General features: G+C 63.4%; 1 protein-coding gene across 2 annotated transcripts in view; it reads right to left on the reverse strand.

The window, feature by feature from the left end:
- Positions 1 to 4,489: 4,489 nt before the first annotated feature.
- CBFA2T3 (CBFA2/RUNX1 partner transcriptional co-repressor 3) overlaps positions 4,490 to 18,775 on the reverse strand; it is a 21,235-nt gene continuing 6,949 nt past the window's right edge. For both annotated transcript variants that reach the window (XM_021702356.1, XM_021702349.1), the window contains 9 exons: positions 17,124 to 17,362; positions 16,948 to 17,037; positions 12,787 to 12,968; positions 11,977 to 12,197; positions 9,042 to 9,127; positions 8,238 to 8,436; positions 7,756 to 7,824; positions 6,183 to 6,373; positions 4,490 to 4,789 (listed from right to left, as the gene is read on the reverse strand). In XM_021702356.1, the coding sequence (XP_021558031.1) occupies positions 4,490 to 4,789; positions 6,183 to 6,373; positions 7,756 to 7,824; positions 8,238 to 8,436; positions 9,042 to 9,127; positions 11,977 to 12,197; positions 12,787 to 12,968; positions 16,948 to 17,037; positions 17,124 to 17,362 (1,577 nt within the window). The remainder of the gene's footprint in view (positions 4,790 to 6,182; positions 6,374 to 7,755; positions 7,825 to 8,237; positions 8,437 to 9,041; positions 9,128 to 11,976; positions 12,198 to 12,786; positions 12,969 to 16,947; positions 17,038 to 17,123; positions 17,363 to 18,775) is intronic.

Below are 18,775 nucleotides of genomic sequence, written 5' to 3' on the forward strand. Positions count from 1 at the left end.
TCCCTGGAGCAGGCCTGGACCAATGGTTGAGGCACTGGGGAGGCTTGCTGAGCCCACAGGCAGATTCCTTTAGGGCAGTCGAGGTCATGGGAAGATCCAAATTGCCCTTGTTGCTTTGGAATACTGGGGGACTTGGTGATGCTACTCTGGGTTCAGAGGATGGAAGTGGACAGGGTGGATGGACTGAGGCATGGCTGTGTGGGTTAGATTGCAGAAGAGATGGACAGATATGTGACTGGTATGTATTGGGGTGGATGGTGGAGAGAGAGGTGATTAAGTGAAAGTTTGAATGGGGGAGGGTGGAATCAAGTGGCAGCTGGGATAGAGTAATAGATGGACAGATGAATGGGTGGGTGTTTGGCTGAATGGGTGAGTTGGTGGGTGGGTGGATGGATGGATGGCCAGACAGATGACTGATTGGTCAGAAGGGTGAGCTGATGAAATAAAAGAATCAAGAAACAATTGTAGGTTGGCTGGGGGGATGGGCAGAGTAATGGCCAGACATGCTTCCTAGAGTAGGCTGGAACAGGCAGCATGGGTGGATAGCAATGAAGGGACTTTGGTGTCATTTTGAGGATATATTTGGGAAAATTGGCAAAAGAGAAAGTTAGGGCCTGTCCTGATCTCTTTCCACCATGTCATTGAGATGAAACTAAAACCAATACCTCCCAGCCCCTCTCCCGTCCATCTCCCCCTGCTGCTGAAGCTCTAGAGGCCTCTAGTGAGTGGCTCCACCTGTGGATCCCATGGGGAAGCCCCTTGCCTGGGCATCTGGCTCCTCTTGTCCTGGCCCTGACCCTTCTGGACCCCCAAGGCTGTATCCATCTGTCCTCTTTGCTCCTGGTAACACCTGAGGCTTCCCTTTGGTCCTGGTGAGCTGTGGGGATGGGGACCCTCTATTCCGATGGGGTCTGGGGTGGGCCAACCTGTTCACATGTGGAGGAGGCAGCACTGGTCCTTGTTCGGACACCCGCCAGATACCACCTGGGGACAGTGACATGTCCTAATGGAAAGGCCAGCCTGGGTCCAGGGCAGGATGGGAAACAGGGGAGGCAGAGGAGGGGGTGGGAAAGGTCGAGGGGTCACACACTGGGGAGTGAGAGGGCCTAGGGGTGCCAGCATCCATCTCGTTGGCCCCCCACCCCCCATCTGTGCACCGTATGTGGCCTGGCTCTGGACGAGGGAGCTCTGGCTGCCACCTGACCTGCCAGTCTCGCTCTGCCTTCCTGTGGCAGCTTGGGGCTCAGAACAGGAGAGGAGCCCTTTTAGTTTGATTTAGGGGGAGGGAGGCTCCATGAGCATCTGCATCTCACTGAGGGTTTGGGTCACCTGTGTGGTGGTGGCTGGTGGGAAGGAGACCCTTGCACGCTGCCCTTCTGGCCAGTGGTTCATAGGCTCAGGAGGTAGCAGGGCACGATAGTCTCTGAGCAGAGGGCAGGAGGCTAGATCCCCTTCTGTAGATCCCCTCTTTACACGGGACAGGTGCACACTCCAGCCCATCTCCTACAACAGAAACTCTGCCACAGCCCCTCCCCAAAGCTATCGATCCTGTGTTTGGTTCTGCTGTGAGGTCTTTGGCCGAATGGGGCCTGAGCACAGTGACAGACAGGAACACCAGCCCCCAAAACATGGACCGAGCCCCAGGGCCCCTCTCAGGCTTCCCTGGGTGGAAGGAGCTGCTGGGCGCTGGTGGACACAGCACTTACCAGGGTATCTCCCTGCTGCTGGCTCTGGGCCTCAGTTTCCTCACTGCAGGCCCCCTACCCCACCCGGCTGCCATGCCCTGATCCTGCCATGCTCTCAGCCTGCAGGGGCTCCATCCATCAGCCTGGGGTCAGCTCTTCATGCCGGGCTACTGCAGCCCCCTGGAAGCTGGCTTTTTGATATACGGGACATGGATGTAGGAACCACACCGGGAAGATGGCCTTTTAGAGCTGGCTTGAGGGTGACCTGTTCCCAACAGCTAGGGTGGGAGGGTCTGCCCCATCTTGGACCGTTGGCCTCTGGTGTGGCAGGGGCACCCCAGCCAGCCGACATGCTACACTCCCTGGTGCACCTGCTCGTCCCCAGAGGGAGGCCTTGTGAGGGGCAGGGAGACAGGCTGGCAGAGCAGACCAGCTGGTCCCAAGTGAGGGCTCCTGCAGGCCTTGCCTCAGAGCAGCGGCCTCACTCCAGTCCCGACGTCAGGGACATGGGTCATCGGGGCCTTAGACCTGCTCACCCAGACCCCCAGTGTACTTGGGGCAGACGCTCTCTGGACACAACCTTGGGGAACAGAGTCCAAAAACACCTGCTTCCAAGGTGCACATCCAAAACTACTGTTTTCATAGGTTCGGCGCTTGCCAGAGAGAAAGACAGAAGCCTGGACACACGACAGGTGGGATCCCAGAGTCTCATCGAGAGCCCAAATCCCGAACTGGTCCTTGCTTTTCTGAAACCCACGAAAGCGAACCTTTGACAGGTGCACGGACCCGTGGCTTGAGGCTGGGGACATTTCTGGAGGATAAGATGGGTCTATCTCAACTTCCAGAATGCAGGTTCCACCGTCAGGCAGGATTTGGGATGGCACCTGATCTGCAGCCCCTGGATGGAACCCTTCCTCCCAGGACCGAACGATGAATTCCTACAGCTCTGGAAAAAATCACAGCAATCACACAAACCCACTGCTCCCCACAGGACCACAGTTCCAATTTCTTTGAAAATCTACTTCCTAAGGTTTATATACTTCCGCGGTTTCTCTCTGTTTTTATTTGGCAAACATCCCTTCTTTATTATCACCACCATGAACATCATTATTTGGACCTCTGCAAGGACTATATACATTCACATTAGCGTACACTCTTGATTTCTTGCCTCTCGGCGGGGCCCCCAGGAGCCCCGGGTTCAGTAGCTGGTCACTCCCCATATTGCACTGCAGTCCTGGGACTCTCTCACCGCGATGCCAGGAAATGCCAGACCATGGGCCGCGTCCACCGTGGGTCCTGCCACGGAGTACACGCGAGGGCTTCCTTACTCCTTCATTTCCTCCTTGAGATGGTTGGGGCAGCTGAGTGGGGTGAGGGGACAGGGCTGGGGGCCCCGAGAGACCGTGCCCCCAAGGAGCAGCTAGACAGAAACGTGGGGCTCTCTTCAGCTGACCGAATCTCCAGCAGGTCTGGTGAGGGCGTTCTTTTTGTAGCTTTCCTTCTATTTCTGCAACTGTGTGCAGAGAGGAGAGTGGGGACAGCAGACTCCGGGGCCGGGGTGGCGGCAGGCGGCCTCGTGGGGTGCGAGGAGAGGTAGAGGAGGAGAGATGGAGAAGCAGCAGGTCCAGGGCCCGGATGCTGTCTCCTCAAGCTTTGAGACGCAGTCAAGAATCAACCCAAAAGATTGTCACAGTTTGGCTTCAGAGTTACTCTCTCCTGGGAAGGACACGTTAGTGCGTTCTCACGTGTGGAAAACATGCAATGTGATGAGAATTCACGGAGGGCGTGAGGACAGATGGGGGTGGCCCCCGCACGCGCGGACACATACGGACATGCATTCACGTGGGTGGGGAGCCCTCCATCATGGCAGAGAAACCCAAGGGGCCTCTTGTTGAGTGAAACCCTCCAAACCCCAATGTCCCCACAACCCGAAACACGGAATCAAAGCAAGAGAACAGGACGACACCTGAACAAATCCAAAAGTGGAGTAAAACCGTGGATAGGATACTTTGGCAGTGACAAAACCAGTTTGGATTTTGACTTCTTGTGTTTGCTTTTTGGATTTCCTTTGGAGCAGAGGTGTGTCCGGCGTCCTTGGCTGGCTAGCTGGTAAGGTAGTTTACCGGTATGCTTCCTTTCCTTTTTTTTTTTTTTTTTTTTTTAAAAAACGTTTTGGATTTCTACTTAAAGCCAAAGAGTTTGACATTAAAGGAAAAAAAACTCCGAAAAATGTTTCTTGAGTTGGAAATTGAAATCGTTCTTACCGTCTTCACCGCGTCGGCCACGCGCCCCTGGGGTGGATTCTGGGCCACGGCGGCTCAGACCTCCAGCTGTAAGATGTCAATTTTCTGTTTTCCGTTTTAAGCAGGAAGCGGACAAAACCCCCATTTCCTTTATCCACTTCTGAGTAGGTCTGTTCCACAGAACCCCCCAAAATTCTTCACTGAAAATAGAAGCCACCCAACAGATTTCTTCGTTAAAGAGAAAGTGTACGAGGGTGATAACGACAGGAAAACGGGGGTGCGCGAGCGGGAGGGGGACAGGCGGCGGGCGAGCCGGTCACGCTCCGGCTGGGCCGCTCTGCCGGCTAAAGCTCGGTGGGGGTCTCTGAGGACGCTTGGAGCGGTCGTGGCGTGAGACCGCCAGGTAGCTGAGGAAGTTGCGTTGATGCAGTTTTTGATGGTTCTCTTTTCTTTTGGAGAGAAGCGGTAGCAGCAGCAGCTCCCAGGGCCGGGGGCAGCGGCCGGCGGGCTGGGGGGCCGGGCGGGCCGGAGGGCACGGCATCCGTGGGCCGGGCTGGGGGGTCAGCGGGGCGCGGCATCCAGGGGCCCGGGTGGGCCGGGCGAGCCGGGCCGGGAGGGCCCCGCGGAGCTGGCCTCGCTGGGGCTGGCGGCCCCGGCGGGCAGGCGGGGGCCCAGGCCGGCCGCGGCGTCGGGCTGTACGGGCCCCGGGTCGGCCACGGCGGCCACGGGGCCCTGCAGGCTCTGGCCGCACACATGGTGGTGCTTCTCCCAGTCCCGGTGCTGGCAGAAGGAGCCGCAGTACCGGGCCGCGTTGCAGCCGCTGCACGTCTCGCTGGCCTTGCGCCCACAGTTCCAGCAGCTCTGGGTGGGGGGGGACAGGGTCAGCGGGCGGCCGCAGGGCGGACACTGGGCCCCGAACCCCAGGTGCCCAGCCCGGCCGCAGCCTGGGGCAGCACACGCTGCCAACACCCCCACTCGGGCCGGCCGGGGCGGCCCTCAGCGGCCACGGCCCTCAGCGGCCACGGGCCCCTGGCTGGGCCATTGTGGGGGTTGGGCGCGCACCGCCGAGGCACACAACTCCAGCGTGCCCCAGTCAGGCTCACGCAGCATTTACAGGACCGCGGGGTCCTCAGGAGGGAAGGCAGCCACGGCCTGTCCCCTCTTCCAGGAAGCCCTCCTGGTTTACCTGGGCTCAACCCCAGAATGTGCACCCTGGCTGGGTAAAGACGGCCAGATTCCAGTGCAAGGTGCACGGCCAGGCACCCCCTGCCCCCCGCCATGGGGCTTCTGCTCCCTTTCTGTGGAACGAGCGGTAACCTCAGCCGCGCACGTGAGCAGAACGTGGGCAGGGATACTGGGAGAGACCCGAGTTGGCAGCCAGGCTGAGGGTCGGGGAGCCCACGCCCGCCCCAGGAGGAAGGCCCAGTGTCTAGTTGGCCCCCGAGGCCTCTTGGGCTTCCTGGCTCGCTCTGCTCGGCCACACCGGCCTCCTTGCGGTCCTCACTCCACCCAGCGTGCCCCGATCTCGCTGCTTGCTGCTCCCTCCTCGCTCTGCTCCCCAGATCCCTGCCCGGCTCGCTCACCTCCTGCAGGACTCTGCTCACATGTCACTGCCCTGCTGCCTTCCCTGGCACCTGCCTCCGTGCATTCTGCCCGTTCTGACCTGCCCGCCGCTCCGGAGCTCAGAGTACCTGCTGCAGCAGCTGCTGCAGACACACGAGCTGACCCTCTGGGCCCGTCCACGCACACACATACCAGAGGTCTGGAGACAAGTCCCCTTCCAAAGGACAGTTCTAGAGGAAAACCTCTCCCCCTCCCCCGACTCCTCTGACATGAGACTCCTTCTGGACGAGGAGGAGAGGCACCCCCTGCCCCCGCCCTGCGGACCCCACCCAGCCTCTGATGCCCAGGAGCCAGCACGACGTGATGCTCAGGCCCCTGCAGCGCATGCGTGCGGGCGGTAGCTGACGAGGCCCTCTAGATACCCCCGCGGTCTCCACTCGTGCCGTGCCCCCAGCTTTCACAGGTTAGCAAGAGCATGGGCTCGGCGCCTGCCAGCCTAGGTCTGAATAATGCCCATGATATCCTGGGGCGCGGCCCAGGGCAAGCCACCTACCCCTGGAGCCCTCGGGGTCCACCACAGGACCCACTTCACCGGCTGCCTAAGGTCGTGAGGCGGGGAGGCAACAGAGTGAGGGTTCGGGGCCTGGACCAGAGGCTGGGGCCGGAGTCGGGGGCGGGCGGGTGGCCTTACCTCACTGGAGTCCTCCTGCTGGTTGACCACGGTCAGGGCGTCCTCCGAGGCCTGCCGCCGGGCTTCAGCCAAGGCCCGCTCCATCTTGGCGCGCTCTGTGCTGATGAGCTCGTGCGCCTTTCGCTCGGCGTCCGACACAGCTTTTTGCAGCTCAGACATCGCCTGCCGCTTCACCTCATTCACCGCCTCCTCTGCAAAGGACACACGGGCCGTGGTCCCGTGGCCCAGCCCAGCTGGGCCTCCCTGTGTTGTGGGCGGGCCCCGTGCACCAGCGGCCGGGCACACGTGTGCAAGCCTGGTCGTGGGGGCGTCTCCCGAGCCTGGCCCTAACCTAGTGTTCCCAGACCTTAGTGTGTGGTGGCACTGCCTTGGAGGGTGTGGCCAAGCCCACCCCTGCCATGGACGCCACGGGCGTGGGGAGGAAGAACCTTGGAACCCACGAGTTCCAAGTGAGGCTGATGCTGCCAGTGCCGGCACCCCCTTTGAGAACCAGAGCCATGGACAGTCGGCTTCCCCTGTCGCTGGTATGGAAGCAGTCCAGGGGATGCCCCGTCTAGGGCTCCGCATTCTCATCATCCCCAAGCCCTCTGTCACCCACACCTGCGGCCTCCAGCCTGCTCCGGTCTGGAGAGAAGCACGCCGTCCTTGGTGTTGCTGTCGTGAGCTGAGCTGTCTGCCTACGGCCAGAGCGTCTGCTTGGGTTCCGCTGTGCTCTCCAGCCCTGGCAGACCACCCACGGCCGCTCAGGCCTGCCTCAGTTTCCCTGGCAGTGCCCTTCCTGCAGTGGTGTGAGGGGCTGGGGTGGTGTTGAGCAGGGCTCCTCTTAAGGAGCCTTCTGTGCTGGGTGTGGCAGAGCTGCGGGTCCCCCAAGTCACCACCGGGGCTCCATGTCACTGTCGCCAAGGGTCCACCATGGGCCAGATGGAGGCAGAGGGGACAGGCCAAGGGAAACGAGGACCCCATCCTCCTGTCCGGGCCTGGGCCTTCCCCCACCTTGCCTCTGCGCCTGGGGTGGGACGCTCTCCTCTCTCTGCTCTCAAGATGCTGCGATTTTCTCCCTCTTCCTTACGCTTCACATTGACTCCATCCACGGATCAAAACATCTCAGGGACCCTGCTGCTTCTCTCCACCGGTGCCACCCCAGCTGAGCCCCCGCTCCCCGTCTCTCTTTCTCAAGCTGCCCACTGGCTCCTCCTTCTGCCCCGCCCTCCCCACAGTGTCCCCACGATGCAGGGAGCATCCCCCGCATGCTGCTCCATGCCACACCTGGAAGGCCACAGGCACTCCAGCTCTCACTTTCTGTCACACGTGTGTCTGTGCACATGCATGTGCGTGTAGGACCCAGGGACCTGCTCTGTTCTGCTGAGCGGCACCCTCGTTTCCCTGCACGTGGCAGGTGCCAGATGTCCTACCCTGAACACTAGGTGCACTCCCACCCCTCCTGCAGGGTCTGTAGAGCCCTGTGAGCTTGGCCACCTGAGCGCCCCATGCAGACGGAAGCTCCCTGCAGATGACAGGGCAAGGAGGGCACCCCTCCAACCCCCCACGCCACCCCCCGGCCAACTGCACTCACCAGCCTTCCTCCATATCTCCTCGGGCATGTAGCCAGAGAGGGTCCTAGGCACGAACTCCCGGGGGGTGTCTGAAACATGGATGCCAGCGTCACGCACAGAACAGGGCCATACTCAGCTGGGTAAGGGGGACGTGGTGCGTGCCCTTGGGGGGGGTCCCGCGACGTGCCCCTGGGTGGAAACCCTGTATCCGCTGCTGGTGTGGGGCAGGGCAATGTCAGGAAAGAGGATGCTCTGGAGCACCTTGGACTCGGCCGGGACCTGGGCCTGTCCTGGGCTTCTCTCGGTTTCCGTGGTCACCTTCCCTAAGTCTGGGCTTCTGGTGGTTCGGGGCGTAGCTTTACGCAGAGCAGAAAAGGCACCTCCTTTTCCAGGGAAACGCTTGGGTTGTATTTTACTGTAGGCCACAATGGGGGTGCCAGCCTTGGTCCTTGGCGCCCCTGCAGTGCACCCCCCGCCCCCATGGTGCCCCCTGGGCACGCACCTCGCTGAGACCCCTCTGCGCCCACGGAGCTGTTGAGGGGCCGGGCGGTGGCCGGCACGGGGCCCTTCTTGGAGTCCTCAGCGTCACTGAAGCGCTGGATCCAGTGGTTGAGCTCCTCGCGGTCAGCTTCTTGGCACTGGCGCAGGACCGTGAGTGACCGCCGTGTCTTCTCAGCCATGTCCATGATGCAGTTCAGAAGCTGTGGGCGGGCGGGCGGGCGGTGGTGAGCATGCGGGGCTGCGTGTGGCTGCTCAGTGTGGGGGACGTCCAGGGAGCTTCTCATACACCCTGGGCCTGGGCCAGCCCGCTGTCCACGAGGGCTGGCCACAGTGAGCTTAGAGCCACAGTGTGAAAATCGCCTCCCACCGCCTGGAAAGGCACCAAGCACGGGGGTGGGGGGGTGAAGACCAGGCTTTTAGTCTGGGGCTCTCCTTTCAACTCTCCTGGTTGTGCTCTGCCCTGGGGACAGCAGATGGGCCTGAACTCCTCTGGGGACCACACCTGCCTGGGCTCCCTTTCCACAAAGGAAGCGGGGGAGGGATAACCCCAAAAACAGTGTGGAAGGTGTCCCAACCCCCACCAAACCACCTTGCTCCGGAGACAGGGAGGCTCTGTAGGGCAGAGATGGGAAGGTTCTGAGGGGCTGACCAGGAGCAGAGTTCCAGCTGAGGCAGGTAGGCGCCTAGCAAAGCGGAGCCCACAGTGACCCTGTCCCCCCCACCACCTCCCCCCCCCCCCCAGCCCCAGGGCCCCACAGGCTGGGCGGAACCCCAGGAGTCGCGCGGCCCGGGCCTGGACACTCACGTTGTTGAGATGCTTCCACTCCTCTGCCCACTCCCGCTCCGTGAGCCTGTGGTCGATCACTTCCTCCTGCCGGGACCCATGCACTGCTGCAAGGGTGTGTGGATGCTCAGTGGCCGCCCCATGTCCCAGGCCCCCCTGTCCCCCAGACCCACCCCTCCCCCCGGGCAATGTCCTTTCCTGTGCCAGCCTCAGCCCCGTGCCCCCCAGGCCCCGCCCCCCACCCAGCCCCCCCCCCTCAGGGCCCCGGGCCCCACCCTGTACTCCCCAGGCCGCGCCCCTCGCCCCAGGTCCCGCCCCGTGTTCCCCAGACCCCCCTCCCCCCAGGCCCAGCCTCGGGGTCCCCCAGCCCCACCCTGTGCTCCCCAGGCCCCGCCCCTCACCCCAGTCCCAGTCCTGGGGCTTGGCTTTGCCTGTGTGAGGGAAGTGGACAGGGTGAGGAGGGGGACCCTGGGCACTGACCCTCTGTCCACTGCCTTTGGGGGGAGGTCAAGAACAGGCCTGGCTTCTACTCAATGTTTGGGAGGAAGAGATGGGTCCCCACCCCTCAGTCTAGGCTTGGCCACCCCTCCCCGGCCTCCCTGTCTGCAAATCCAGTATAGCTCAGTTTTCCTGCCCTGCTGCCCGTGGAGGCTGCCTCAGGCCCCACTTTGATGGCCTCGCCACTCCTCCAAAGCCCTCAGGGGCTCACTGGCAGCTGCCTGGCTCCAGCCCATGCTGTCCTACCTCCTCTCAGCCCGCTGGACTCCTACACACCCCTCAGAGCCCAGGTCCCAGGCCCCATCCTCAGCAGCCCCGAGCCCTTCAGAATCCATTCAGCCCCACACAGATCCATGTGCTAGACCGTCCTGGCCGCTTCCTTGTTGACTCTGTCCCCGAAACTGGCTACGTCTCCTGGGCCAAAGCCCAGCTGGGCAAGGAGGCTGTGCTCTGGCTCATCTGCTGGGTCCAAGTGGGGCACCCTGGGAGACAGTGGGGTCTGCGAACCCTGACACCCCAACACTTGATCCCCAGGTCCCGCCCTCAGCACGCCGCGTCCGTTTCCCTACCCTCCGACCTTCTGGGGGTGCACAGGAGGGGAGGGCCCTCCAAGGGAGGTTCCTCTGTCACTCCCATCCGACAGATGAGAACACCGAGGCTGGCTCAGGGCATGCGATTGCCCAAGGTCACCCAAGGTCAGCCCAAGCCTCAGTGGTGCCCTCAGCTGCTGGCTGCCACAGCTCCAGAGGCTGAAACAATGGGGTGTCCCCCCAGCTGGTGATGAGAAACAAAACCACTCTGAGCTGAGGAATTCATACCATGCAACAGTGTGTGCCTGTCCTCATGTGGTTTCTGACATATCAAATGCTCTTGGCCGCACGCTGGTTTGGGCGCTCCCGCCGTGGCGCCCTGAGCCTACGCCAGGTGACCCCGAGCTGCCCGGTGCTGCCCAGGCTGGGGTCTCTCTGTGTAGGCCTTTTCCAGCCCTGAAGGGTCTCCTAGCCTCCCCGAAGTGCAGCAGGAGTGAGAGGCCGCAGCCCCCCCGCCCCCGCCGCCGCCCTCGGAACCTGGGCCACGCCAACACCCCAACCAAAATAGTGGCTGAGATCTGCCCGACAGCTGGTGTTTATTTTTGCATTAGCAGGAGCGGGTGGGAATTAGCACCTGCCCGACCCGGCTGCAGGGAGCCAGACGCTGTCACCTGCTGCCTGGGCCCAGGCCCTGGAAGCTTCTGCAGGGTGGGGGCGGGGAGATGGCCTTGTACGGGGTGAGGCCTCTGCTGACCCTGCCTCGGGCCCCCCACTGGTGCCCTGGGACCCTCAGCTGTTTCCAGGCTGTCCCCCCAACATGCTGGGGGGCCCCCAGGGTGTGGGCTCGTCCTCTTCCTCTCTTAGTCCCCAACACAGAGCGGGTCAGAAGGTCGGGCAGACGTGGCCAGGAGGCTTTGGGCACATGCATGGGGTTTCTGGGCCCCCTCATCTGTGACATGGGCCTGCCGATGCACCACACACCCATACTATCAACATTGGGGCCTGCTGCCCCTGTAACAGGGGAAAGGATAGGACGCTGCCCTCCTTACCAGCCCTTCGTCTGCCCGGCCCCATGTGAATGCTCCTCACACCACCCGAGAGGTGGGACTCCCGTCAGATCGGCTGACAGAGGAAGAGCGGGAGGCCGGGAGGTCACATGGTGCACCGAGGCTGCAGGGTGGGGATCTGGTGCTGCGCAGAGGGTCCGGGCTCCTGCATCTCCCGCCCCCGTGCACAGCTCACTCACTGTGGTTTGGTGCTGTGGGGCTCGCTCTCATCCCACTCGGAGAGCAGGACGGGGTGTGTGTACTCAGTGGTGCTCAATGAGGGCTCGTGAGTCTTAGGGGGCATGTGCTTTCCCTCAGGGTGCCTGGGCCCAGAGCGTGGGAGTGCCCAGGAGGCATGAGCTGCAGCACTGTGGCTCACATGCCCACCCTAACAGGGGGTCTCTTCCTGGCTGGCCGTGACCCCAGCCTCCCGCTGCCCTGGACACAGGGCCCCGCGGCATCCAGGCTGAACACCCCGTGTGTGTACCTGGCCAGTGGCCAGTGCCCCTCTAGGTTCTCTAGGTTCCCTCAGGTCCTGTATCTGCCCCTGCCCAGCCCCCAGGGACAGTCACCTCTGCGATGACAGCCCTTCCCCTGGAGGAGGGAGGCTCCCCACCGCGACCCAAGACAGAGGTCTGGGAAAGATGACCCTCCCCAAGGCTCAGGGGCACAGCCCAGCAGGGTGCGGTTTCCCTCTGGGCCGCAGGGCCCCACCCCACTCAAATCCTCTCCCCATACCCATTTCCTCAGCATCCTTCCTGCACAGACAAGGCCAGGAGGGTCAGCGTATCTCGCCCGCGCTGACGTGCTCGCCGCAGCTCTGTGCTTCTCCCCTAGCCGTGCAGGCCCGCGCGTGCCCCTGCTCCCCAGCGCACCGCTCACCGAGTTGCCGATGGCGCTCCCGCAGCTCCCGGGGGTCAGGGTGGCGGTAGGAGTCACGGAAGTGGTGGGCCACGGCCATGTCCTCGAGGCGGTAGTGCAGTGGTGTGGGGTGGGGCCGCCCATTGCTGGGGCTGTAGTGCTGGGCGGGGCTCAGGGTGCACGGCCGTTTGCTGAGGTGGTCGGGGTGCAGTGGGTCACGGTCTGACCCATTCTCTTTGGTCCTGACCCAAAGAGCAGGCAAGGTCACAGACCACGAACCGTGGACAAAAGCCCAGGCAGGAGGGGTGAGAGGGAGACAGGCACGGGCAGGACAGACAGGTGCGCAGGGGCAGGGACGAGGCCGGCCCCCCACTCTCCCTCCTCCCCTGGGGCTTGTGCCAGCCTCCAGCGCCCACGGGTTCTGGGCTCCGCGGCCGGGGGCCAGGGAGCCGGAGCCTCTGTTGAGGGAGTGAGGAGACGGACACGCATTCTCCAGTGGCCAGACAAGCGCCCAGCTCTGTGGCCAACACTGAGGGCCAGCCCAGCGCCTGGGGACCTCAGGTGCCTGGACGCTCAGGTCCTCAACCAGCCCAAAGCGAAGAGCCAGGCAGTTTCTGCCACAGAGACTCCCTCCTGACCCCTCCTGTCCTCCCAGGGGCCATCTGAGTGGTCAGGATGCCGTGCCTAGCCCCATGCCGTGGCCTTGCAGGCAAGGCTTGATGGCCTCGGCCACGAGCTGCGGGCCACGGAACGCAGCAGGAGGTCGGCCCACGTGCTGTCAGCCCTGGCACCAGGCGCCTGCTATCCCGCCCCCCAGCCCGCCCCCCTCACCTGTCAGGTGTCCTTCTCTTGCCGTTGTCGTTGACGTCCAGCAGGAGCTCGGAGGAGTCGATGGGCGAGCAGGCGTTGGCGTCCAGTAGGAGCTGCTCATGCTGGGCCAGGTACTGGGCGGGGGTCTGCTTGGCCAGGCGGGCGCAGTGCAGGAGCTCCCTCTGCAGCAAGGGCAGGTTTGCCTGCATCGGGGGAGAGGGCACTGCGGTCGTGGCCGACAGGAGCCAAGGCTCAGTGTGCGCTGACGGCTGGCGGCCAGCCCTGCTTTGTGACCTCGGGCACATGGCACCACCCCTCTGGGCCTGTGTCTCTCCACTGCGATCTGGGAATGGGGGTGGGCACACAGATTTGAGGTGCAGTGGGACCCCGAGCCCAGATCCTGGCCCCCCAGCTGGGGTTTTTCCACTTCACCAAGCTTCCTGCCCTGGGGGCACCTGGGGAAGGGCAAGGAAGGGACCATAACCAGGACTCCTTGCCTTCACCTGTGGGAGCAGGCACCAAATCACCCCTGTGCAGAGCAGAGAGCTGAGGCCCAGCTCTCCATTACAGCTGACTGTAAAAGGGGGGGCTGGAGCAGCACCCCGCATGTGTGCTCCAGACCCCAGTGTGCATCCCCAGCTCTCCCACCTCCCGTGGGTGCCCAGCCCAGCCCTGAGCAGCCTGGAGCCCACACCACGCATGGACGCGTGCCCACCCCACTTGGAGCTGTCACCTCCTGCGATCCTTACAACCATCCGCGGACACACGTGACAACTTGGTTCCCCGTTTATGGGTAAGGAGAACAGAGCACAGCGAGGAGGAGGACACATCCAGGGCAGGGCACGGGATCCAGGTGCAGTCCCCACCCGCAACGCCGTGTGCAACCACTGCGCCCCCACGTCTGCTCCAGCCCCACCTCCTGCGTGTGCCGCTGGAGGGCAAGCGGGCTCCTCCAGCTGTCCACCGTCTTCCCAGAGCCTCGCGGCATGGCAGGGGACAGGCTGGGTGGGGGCTCAGCGGCAGGCTGCTTGGGAGAGCGGGCAGCTCCAAGTATTTATAAATAAATACAGTTCCCCAACTTTCTCATGGCATTTCAGAGTGGCCGCCTCTGCCTCTGTAGCCCCGCTGAGCGCATCCACCCGGACCTGATCAAGCAGCCGATGCGTTTTTGTCCAGCAGAGCCGGCTGCAAGGCCTGTTTTTCTATTTGGATAGCTGAACGGGGGCCAGCCCGCCATCTGTCGAACACGTTAGGAGCATGAGCTGGGAAAGGAGGTCCCGGGAGGTCTGAAGACGCCAAACATCCTCCCTCTCCCCTGCCGGCCCCCCTTCCCGAATGGCCTCCCTTGGCTGGCTCAGCAGGGCGGGGACCGCAGGGGCACCGGCTGGCCGGCTGGTCGCTGTTAGGGCCGTGGAAACATCTGGATTCCCGGCCGGCTGGGGCCAGCTGGGAGCCGGGCCTGCGGGCAGAGGGCCGGCCGGGTGGGGCAGCGTCTCCCAGCTTCCGGAAAGCCCCACCACGTAGCCACGCGTGGTGTCAGGCTGAGCAGTGGGTTCGGGGGTCTCGGGGCCCTTGGTGGGGGCGAGGGGAAGGGGGAGCCCCAGGGCAGAAGACTGGGCGGGGGCTGTGGGGCGGCTGCTGCCTCTGGGGCAGCAGTCCCCACTGTGGGAGGGGAGGCCTGGCCACCCAGATGCAGACAGGCTGCGCTGGTCACCAGAGCCCCGTGAACACCGACATGGCAGGAGGGCCCAGAACTACCTTCTTCACAGGCAGGGACTCAGGCCAAAGGGAAATCAGTGTTTGCGCAAACAAGTGCGACATGGGGTTGGCTGAGCCGTGACCCCTGTTTAACAAGGGCTTGTGGTGTTTCTGCGGCTCTGTCCAGGGCCTCCTCGGATGCCCACACAGCCTGGGTGCTGCGGGCCCGGCAGTCAGCCCACCCTGGCTCTGCCCTGGGACCCTGGGCCAGACACTTGACTTGTGTCTCATCTGCGAGTGGGGCCGTCCTCCTGCCCTGGGTGTGAGTTACTTCACGCATTCCTGCCCCCGTGACAGGATCACCGTGGGAGAGGTCCGAGAGCCCAGAGCTGGGGTCTGAGCCAGGCGGGCCACAGTTCCTGCCTCTTCTGCAGGGCATCGGGCACCCGCAAGGGCACACCCCATCGTGGGCCTGGTGGGCGGTGAATCCTCTGGAAGGTGATCCCCCTCCCAGGGCTCTGGCTGGCACCTCGTCACCAGGGCCTGCAGATGGAACTGGCTGCACCCCAGGAGCTCCATGTCAGGGAGACGGACTCTGTGTCCTTGACAGTGTGCTGGCCCCGAGCCCCGGGTGGGGTCACAGGCACGGAGCGGTCTCGGCGTGAGAGCCCCGGGAGCCCTTCGAGACCACCGTGGGCAGAGGGGACACAGAGCCAGAGAGCTCCGTCACAGGCAGTGCTGGGCCCGGCGTGGTCTACCTGGCAGCGCGCTGGGGTGTGTCTGGGAGGACACTGGGGGGGTGGCGGCGCCGTGGGCCGGGGGCTGCAGGCCTGGCTGGGGCCAGAAGCAGGGACACCGGATGCTCCCCGCTTCTCCGATAAACAAGGGCAGCTGAGTGGGCGGGGACATCTGCTGTAAATATTTGATCTGACCAAGTAAGCAGGCGCACTGTGTCCCCAAAGATGGGGAGCGTGGAGTCAGCAGTAAGTGGAAGGAGGGGAGGGCAGGGCCGCGCTCCCGTGAATTACAAGTGACAGCCAGATGGGCCCAAACCCTGGCGCCGCGGCTGGCGCCCCGGCTCTCGGAGTGTGAGCGCAGCAGGGTGTGAGAGGGAGGGCAGGAAGGAGGGAGGAGAGGACGGGTGTGGGACGGGACCTAGGGTCCCCTTGACAGGGACTGTCGGGACCGCGGTGCCCGCCCAGGGCCTGCCTGCAAAGGCCTGGGTCCAGCCAGACTCCACCTCTCTACCAGGGGGACCTGGGAGCCAGGAACGGTGGGCGTTCCTGCACCGCCCCCTTCACAGGGTTGCTGCGGGGCGGGGGGGTCAGCAGGGGCGCTGCAAAGAGCTTTGCAAAGCATGCCTGGTCCGCAGAGCGTTTAAATGCCCCGACGAGGATGCCCCAACATGAAGCGAGCATCCGCCCCCGACCCAGTGGGCTGAGGATGGCGCATGGCAGGTTTGCAGAAACCGAGTCAGAGAGGGGTGAGCTAGCTCTGTCAGGCTGACAGCAGCGGCCCAGGGGCAGGGCTGGGAGCCGGGAGCATCTGGCCTTGTCTGTCCTCAAGCCCCTCCGGAAGGCAGCCCCCAGGGCCCGCCGCGCCGGTGAGCAGGGTCCAGGGAGACGGCATCTGCTAAGTGAGCTCTGTGAAACCCTGATCCCCGGAGGGGCCCAGAAGGGTCACAGGGTCACATCCCTTTGGAAAGCGTTTTACCTTTGCCCTCTCTGGGAGATACAAGATCCTCCTGGTGGAGGGAAGGCCCTGAGAAGCGGGTCCAGCGGGGCCTAGAACTATGCTTGTCCTGTTGTGTACACACACCAATCACCCAGTACCTTGTCGCAGGTTCCGACTCAGGGGCTCTGGGCTGGGGCCCAGGAACCTGCATGGCTCACAAGCCCTCATGTTGATGCTGCTTTCGGCCCGGCACCTCCCTCCCCCTGCAGAGGCCCTGGTCCACTGTTGGCCTTCCGCGTCGGGCCGCACGGCCCTCGTTCCCTCTGACGCCCACTCATCCATCCGTCCGCCCTCTCCTCCCTCTAATCCAGCCTCACGCCAAACACAACAGGCACACTCCTGCGTCGGGCTTCTGTGCCTGTTGTCCCTGAGGCTCTGTCCCCCACTATCCACCTGCTTCCTCCCTCATCCTCCTCAGCCTGCACCAAATGCCCCCCCCATCTGCACTGGTCTGTGGCCATTGTTGGTTGGCTGAGCTCCCTCCCACCGTGTCCCCAGGCCTCATGCATGACCAGGCACACAGTGGGTGCTCAAAGCATAGCTGTCTAGAGGATGAGTGCATTTGACCAATACTGCAGGACTGAGCTGGGGAGCTCTGTGTTAGACCACTGGGTCTGGAGGTCAGCGCTGTTCCCACGCGGGACCCTCCAGTGTGGGCCGAGAGTGGTGCCTGATCACAGCGGGCGGGGAGCAGATCTGGGACTCTGCGGAGGGCCCAGCGACTGGGGGGGGGGATGGACGCGTGCTTACCTTCAGGAAGGGGATGACAAATGGACGCAGAGGGAAGTTGGTGGCCTCTTGGAGCTTGGAATGGAACTCCTCGATGGTCAGCGTGGAGTTCTGTGCAAGGAAACACACCTGCAGTCAGCCGAGCCCCACGGCCCAGCTCCGCAGACCACCAGGCCTCTGCCACCCGCCGCACTCACCACGAGCCCCAGCACCAGCGTGCGGACGCGCTCCCCGATCTCGGGGGAGATGTCGCTGCCGAACTGCTGCAGGGTGGTGAGGAAGCGCTTGAGCTTGCTGAGCTGCCGCGCCCCACAGGCCGGGGGCAGGTGCTGCGTGGACAGCGAGGCTGTGGACGAGGTGGCCGGGCCATTGCTGAAGCCGCTGGGTGTGGACGGGGCCCCGTTGACGGCCGTTGGCGAGTGACTGCCGTTCATCACTGCGGGAAGGAGGGGGGGCTGAGGACGACAGCTGACAGAGGCCGCAGGCTGGAGCCAGCAGCGGTGTGGCAGGGGCACCGGACGCCCTGCATGGATGTCCAGACTGGGGCCCAGGGCAGCAGCAGGTGGGGCTGGGCCAGCGTGCGGCCGCGATCGGCGTGGCCCGGCTCAGCACCACCCCTTGGCCTTGCTCTGGGCTGCATGGTCAGGCCCCTCACAGCGAGGGGGGGGACACCACACCAGGACACCGCCAGTCTGCTCAGGTGTCTGCTGGGATCAGGCAGAGGGGCTTCTCCTCCAGGAGGGACCTGCAGGCCTATGTCCCCCTTTCCGGGGATCGGTGGCTCACCCTTTCTGAAAGGCCATGACCCTCACCTCTGCCACAACGGCCCCAAGTGTTGCCCCGTGGCCTACACAGGCCCTGTTGCCTGGGCTGACAGGGCTTGGGGTGGGGCAGAGGGCCCTGGACACCCTGGACGAGTGGGGTTGGATCCTGGCCAGGAGGCTCCCGGAGGGCTGCTGTCGGGGGCTGCCACCACCCGGGTGTGAATGCACAGGAGCCCTGGGCTGTGTGGGGAGGACAGGCAGGGGACCGGAGGCCCCTGTGATGAGCACACTGCAGGGGTCAGAAGAGCAGCACCGGTGGTCACCAGGGCCCCAACACCAGAGTCAGTGTCCCAGGACTGGTGGAGACCTGGGGTCCCATGCCATGCCCTGGGACAAGACCTTACTCCTCGCTGAGCCTGCGCCTGGCCTGCACCCCAGTCCCCTGGCCTCAGGAGCCTGAGCCTGAATGACCAGGGTCTGCAGATCCTGAGATGTCAGAGATCATGGGCTGCCAGGGCTCTTGGTGACAGTGGACAGGGCCCCAGATGTGGGAAGGGAGGTTGGCACACATGGGAGTCCTGAGGCTTGTCTGATACACCCAGCAGCCACTCACACCTTGCCCCCTCACCCAGCTGCCTGGGCACCTGCTCCGGGCAGCTCCCTGTGTTCACACACTGATCCCCTTGCACACTCACTAGCCTGCCCCTGAACGTGCTCCCTACATGGTCTGAACCCCTAACACATGCCTTCCGTTCCCCACCTCTACTCCCTGCCTCAGCATCCTTACACATACTCCTATGCACACACACACAACACACACTCATGCCTATATACATGTACACACATGCACCTGCACACACACGTGTGGACATGCACCCACCTGCAAACATACCCATGTACTCTCAGACCCACATACACACATACACACACATGCACAAAAGAAATACATGCACGCACACACACACGTGTACACTCACACACACACATACATGCACACACACAAGGACATGCATGCACACACGGACACACACACAAGGGCATGCATGCACACACGGACACACATACACACAAGGACATGCATGCAC

Source organism: Neomonachus schauinslandi, chromosome 16 (assembly GCF_002201575.2).
Source record: "Neomonachus schauinslandi chromosome 16, ASM220157v2, whole genome shotgun sequence".
Classification (NCBI taxonomy): domain Eukaryota; kingdom Metazoa; phylum Chordata; class Mammalia; order Carnivora; family Phocidae; genus Neomonachus; species Neomonachus schauinslandi.